Source organism: Arvicola amphibius, chromosome 11 (genome assembly GCF_903992535.2).
Source record: "Arvicola amphibius chromosome 11, mArvAmp1.2, whole genome shotgun sequence".
NCBI classification, from domain to species: Eukaryota; Metazoa; Chordata; class Mammalia; order Rodentia; family Cricetidae; genus Arvicola; species Arvicola amphibius.
Genome location: NC_052057.2, coordinates 12,398,114 through 12,403,978, shown reverse-complemented (window position 1 = coordinate 12,403,978; position 5,865 = coordinate 12,398,114). Strand labels below are relative to the sequence as shown.

The 5,865-nt window shown below is 42.3% G+C and overlaps 1 protein-coding gene across 1 annotated transcript; it reads right to left on the bottom strand.

Annotated features, from left to right (window-relative positions):
* Window positions 1-1,499: 1,499 nt before the first annotated feature.
* On the bottom strand, window positions 1,500-1,730 carry Sptssb (serine palmitoyltransferase small subunit B). The gene has a single exon (XM_038348423.1). The coding sequence runs from the start codon at window positions 1,728-1,730 to the stop codon at window positions 1,500-1,502; it is 231 nt and encodes a 76-aa protein (XP_038204351.1).
* Window positions 1,731-5,865: the final 4,135 nt, after the last annotated feature.

Genomic DNA, 5,865 nt, shown 5'->3' with positions numbered 1-5,865 from the left:
AGTCCTATCATGGCAATAGGGAAAGGAACCAGCCTGTCAGCCAACGATAGCTTAATTCTACCACTGAGATCAGTTTCCGGGTAAGGTCAGTAGAGGTTATTTGGGGAGTGCACTATAGCGTACGGTGAAGAAAGGGAAAAACGAGACCAAACTGTGCATTTATTTATCACAGTAAACTTAACTTTACTTTGGAAAAATCAACAAATGTATATTCATATCTGGTCGCTCTTCAAGATGTATGCTTTGTTTATTTTTAAACAGACGTGCAAGTGGATTTTGCATGCCAAATATCTTTCTCCTCAGCTCCCCTTGGAATATTTCCCCTCGAAAACAAAGGTGCCAGTGTTGTACAAAACCTGGTTATTATTATTATTATTTTTTTGCCCTCCAGAAGTACTAAGGTTGATATTTATTGGGCGGAAAGAAAAGCTGCAAGGCTCGGTCTTTGACTTTCATGTTTGATTCAGCACTATAATTAAAATCTTACATTTGTTTCGAAGATAAACATTTTGGGAGAAATTTAATAAATCTTGCTTCTGCTGTGCAATGGAGCCACTATATCAAAGCGTTTAACTGGAGCTGTCGACTTCCTGCTGGGAGACTATTACTTCCAGCCTATTTATTAGCTTCTTCCTGTAGCCCAGGCCATGCAATTTTCCTTCCACTCAGTGAAGGCGCAGGAAAACAACCCTTTCTCTCCTCTTGCCTCCAGCATCATGCAGGACAGGGCATGGTCAAAAGTCACAATATCTGAATTGGCTTTGATTATATATTTTTAAACTTAAGCTGTTCTCTAGTACAATATTTACTTGTTTAGTTAATATCATAGTTCATTTAAAGCTGATAAAGTCAGATTTCAGAGGCATTTGAAACAATGCCCGAACCATATCTAAAAGAAAATAACTGTCTCTGGCCTATTCTTTTGCATTTGAAGTAAAAGAATTTTAGGTAAAACAAATATAATGAAAATTTTAAAAAGAAGAAAAATATTTTTAGGTATCAGCTATTTACCAGAAAATAAGACTTTAAAGGTTTGGTTTTTTTTTTTTTATTCACATCTTTTAATAGATTGTAAACAAGAGCAGGTACTTTTGACAGTACCCTATGGAGACTACTTTCTGTAACGCATCCCTTAGTATAGAATAATATGAGGAGAGTAGTTTAAATACGACTCTGTCGGGTTTCTTACAAGCCTATTTCCCGGGAGAGTTTTATTTGAAAGCGTCCTGATCTCCAACAGAAATCTAACGCCACGGAGTTGAGTCGAGCGCATGTGGGGTACGGGGTGAAGTCATTGCGTTTCCTATCATCGGACACACACACCATGCTGCATGGGCCAAAGCGACTGGGAGGACACCTAGCTCAGACTCCAGGCAGGATGCGGGTGCCTAGAGAGGGCGCTGGTCAGGTCGGAGGTGAAAGATGCCGCAGTCCCCTGGGTCGACAAGTTGTAATAAGCAACGTGAACCCATCATGCCGTTTCCCGGATTCCGGAGAGATCAGTTAGAAATTGAACTGTGATATCCGCATATTTTGGAGAAAAATTCCCAAGCCAGGCGGATGTGGATGGGAATGAAGACATAGGCAGTGTAGACCACCATGGCAACAATGGTTAGAAAGATGGTATTGAACATAGACTGTTCCCAGGGCTCCAGGACAGCACAGCAGCTGATGATTTGGTATTGATAATAGAGCCAGGCAACATACTCCTTCACGCTCTTGAAATCCATGATTCCTCCTCAAGCTTTGGAGAGTCTTCCTGTTAGAGAAAATAACACCACAGGAAAAAGAAAATAAAATAAGAAACAGAGCACACCGTCCTCTGGTAACACACATCAAACGCCTACTATTAATATTCCTGTAGCCTGACATTTTGGTTATTCTCACGCAAAGGGTGTTCCTGTCACTAGTCCTAATAGAAACCTTGAGTGTTATCCTATAATCGGCTCCCTTGGGCTTTACAAATATTGTATGCACAGATCCTCTTCAACTTAGAATGGAGATACATTCTCCAAAAGCACAGTGTAAATTCAAATATTGTAAAGGAAGAACGAAAGACAACTAAACCACACTTGATATTCTTAGCCTATTGAACAGCAGAGCTTAGCCACGCAGCACATGACAGAGGACCATTTATCCACCTTTGTGGTCACAAGGCTGGCTGGAAGTTGTGACTCAGTGCTGCAGCCCAGCGTTGCCGGGAGCATTGCTTGATATAGTAAGGGCCGGGAAAGGATCGAAATTCAAAACAGGAAGTATGGGGGTTTCTACCGCTCATGTCCCATAAACACTCAACTATCACATTGCAACTTCAGTCAGTTGGAGACAGTAGACACATTCCTGCATGTTTTTTTTTTTTTTTTTTTTTTGGTTTTTCGAGACAGGGTTTCTCTGAAGCTTTTTTAGAGCCTGTCCTGGAACTAGCTCTTGTAGACCAGGCTGGCCTCGAACTCACAGAGATCCGCCTGCCTCTGCCTCCCGAGTGCTGGGATTAAAGGCGTGCGCCACCACCGCCCGGCTCCTGCATGTTTTAATGGTAGGCTAGAGAGCACACTAACTCTGTCCCCTGATGGAGCAGCAGAAGCCCTCAAATGGACTGATCTAATGTTCTGTCTTCACAGTTGTATACAGTTTCGATGGAATATATCTTGGCTTTGGTCACAAATATATGTTGAGTCTCCTGAGTACTTTGAGTGAATCGCTGGAGACATGGGTACTTTGGGGAGCCTCCAAAACGAATGAAAAGCCCAGATCAGTCTCTTAGCCCTTCCGTTCTTTCCACCATGTAAGGATTTAGTCTTCAAGCTCCACGCCATTTTGGATGCAGGGACAGACCTTTAAAAACCACCAATCTGATAGTGCCTGTGAGTTTTTTATTATTATTATTTATGTTAACTAGTCTTCAGTACTTCATTATAACAGCCTGAATGAACCAAAAAATACTGCTGCCAAAATCTAACATCCATTCATGATAAAAAGTCCTGGAGAAAATAGTGGTACACAGGATATATCTCAACATAATAAAGGCAGTCTATAGGAAGCCTGCAGTTAACATCACCCTATATATTGTATTTCCGCTAAAATCAAGAACAAAACATAATGTCTATCCTTTCCATTCCTATTCAATGCGGTACTTGAACTCTTAGCTTCAGCAATAAGACAAGTGGAGGAGATAAAGAAGATACTGACAGGAAAGGAAGAAGTCAAAGCAGCTTTCTTTACAGATGATATTATTGTATACATAAAAGACCCTAACGACAACCAGAAAATGGCTGCTGCTTACAAACACACTCAGGGAAGTAGCAGGATATAAAATGAACACTAAAATCAGTAGCCTTCATCCATACAAGTGATAAATACACCAAGAAAGAACTCAAGAAAACAGAATGATTCACAGTAACCTCAACAACAACAACAACCACAAAAACAAACCTACAACTCACACCATGTATGTGTGAGAGAGAGAATAAATTTCACATGGGCCTGAAAAACTTGTGTCATGAAAACCTTGAGACACTGGAAAATAAGATGAGGGTAAGACAGAGGTTCCCCTGCTCGTGGATTGGCAGGGCTGACACTGTGACATGTCATCTGCTGTCCTACCAAAAGCCATCTACAGGTTCAATATTTCCCACATCAAAACTCTAACACTGCTCTCCCCAGAAACTGGAAGCAGTAATCATCAATTTCATATGGAAATACAAAAGACCTGGGATACACAAAACAATCCTGAACAACAACAACCATCAAACTGCGGGAGGTACTAACAGCCCAGATTTCAAATTATATTACAGAGCCACGGTAACAAAAACAGCATGGTACTGACGTTGAAAACATGAAAATAAAGTAAAAGCGTAATTCTCAAGAGAACCATTGCCAAAGAAAAAAGAACCTTAATCGCACGCAGAGAGGAGCATTCCTGATGAATTCACCTTGTTTTCAAGGTGGCCTCTGTTGTTTCTGTGGTGCTAGCTGGCCTGTGAGTTTGCAGGAGAGTCTCCTGTCTCTATCACCCATACTGCCATAGACTGTTGAGATTACACACACCCATGATGGCATCTGGCTTTGCAGGTGGACTCCGGGGATCAACCCGAGATCACCAGGCTTGCATAGCAAGCCCTTTTCCCTACTCATCAGCCCCTAACTGAATCTTTTAGGACTGCTACACTGGAGATTAGGTTTGACGTGGCATTTGGAAGGGACAGAAGCCTCCAAACCACAGCACAGTGATGACTTCAATGGGCAAAATTTCCCACGAACAGAAACAATAAAAGTGATAAGTACCAATGCTTGGGGTCTGGCAGTCCCGCTAGACAACCCAATTTTAAAAACTCTTATTCAAAACCCTCCACAGTTGCTTCTCTGTAACTACTTAGAGTATGAGCTTGGGCCGGGTGGAGGAGCCTGGGGTCTATTTATCAGGTTTCTAGAGCCAGGTGGTGCGGGAGGAAGGGGAAGTCTTTACGGCTTAGACAGACACACCTTTTCTCCTTAAGGAATGTAGACTAGTTGGAAAGATGGATCTTAAACACTTAGTACAGATAAATAGTAATTATCCACTATATTATGTGCCCTGAAGGGCAAGTATAGTGTTCAAGGTGCTTTTGTAAACCTGATCCAGTCTGAACACAGTTTGAGGAAAAGATAAAATGACAGGGATGATTAAAACCCAAATAGATAGAAAGGGAAATGATGAAGGGGGAACAAGGAGGCAGGGGAGGCAGGGGAGAGGGGAAAAGCGAGAGGGGAAGGGAGCTTGGGAGGAGGTCAAGGTTCCAGTAAAGAGAATGGTGTAAAACCAAAGAGGCTAAAGTAATGCTTTAGCATAGGCCAGGAGTGGAAGATGGAGTTGATTAGGCTAATTATTCTCCCTCCCTTCCTTCCTTCCTGCCTGCCTGCCTTCCTTCCTTCCTTCCTTCCCTCCCTCCTTCCTTCCTTCCTTCCTTCCTTCCTTCCCTCCCTCCTTCCTTCCTTTCCTCCCTTCCTCCCTCCCTCCTCCCCTCCCTCCCTTTCTCCCTCCCTCCTCCCCTCCCTCCCTTCCTTCCTTTCTTCTTTCTTGACAGGGTTTCTCTCTGAATCCTCTGCCTCCCAAGTACCAGGATTAAAGACATGTGCCACCACTACCAGACTAATTATTTTTCTTTAACCCATGATTCTGAGGGTCCCAGCGGCTACTGACAGGAGGGAAGGTGTAGGTCAGGGAGGAGGGGTTAAATTCATAAGGTCCGGTACATCCTAAAGCCAAGGTGAAGTGGATTTGCATATCACTCATTCTGGGAGCGCTATTCCTCTGCTCCTCCCACGGGTACTGCTTCTTCAGAATCAACCATGTATTGAGGATTCGTAAAGATTTGCAATACTATTTCCAGTTTTAGCAATGAGGTAATATTGCACTCAGGAATATCATTGACTTTTCTTCTCACTAGTCTCACTATTGTGTTGCTGTTGTTGTTTTTACAAACCGATTAATCTCCTGGCTGATGTTTTCTACTTAAAAATTAACTTCTTGCTTGGGCAGCCCTAACAGACAAGTATGGCAGCCTTTTGAAAAACCCTGAGCCAGAGGCCCCCAGCTAAGCCGTGGAAACTGTGGGATAATAGGTGCCCAATACTTAAAGCTGATGAAAGTAAACCAATCAGATAAAAAGTGTATGAACACATGTTACATCAAAGACACACACTTTGGTCACAAACATCACAATGCTTTAGAAATAAATATTTTAAATATACTTTTGTACTAAGAACAAAACATTAGGATTGATTGGCTCTTTCTACCTTTCATTTTGCAGCCCTCCAAATTGCCAGTTTTGACCTGTGAAAAGTGCTTTTATAGATTTATTTCTTTTCGTGTGTGTGGAGGCCAGA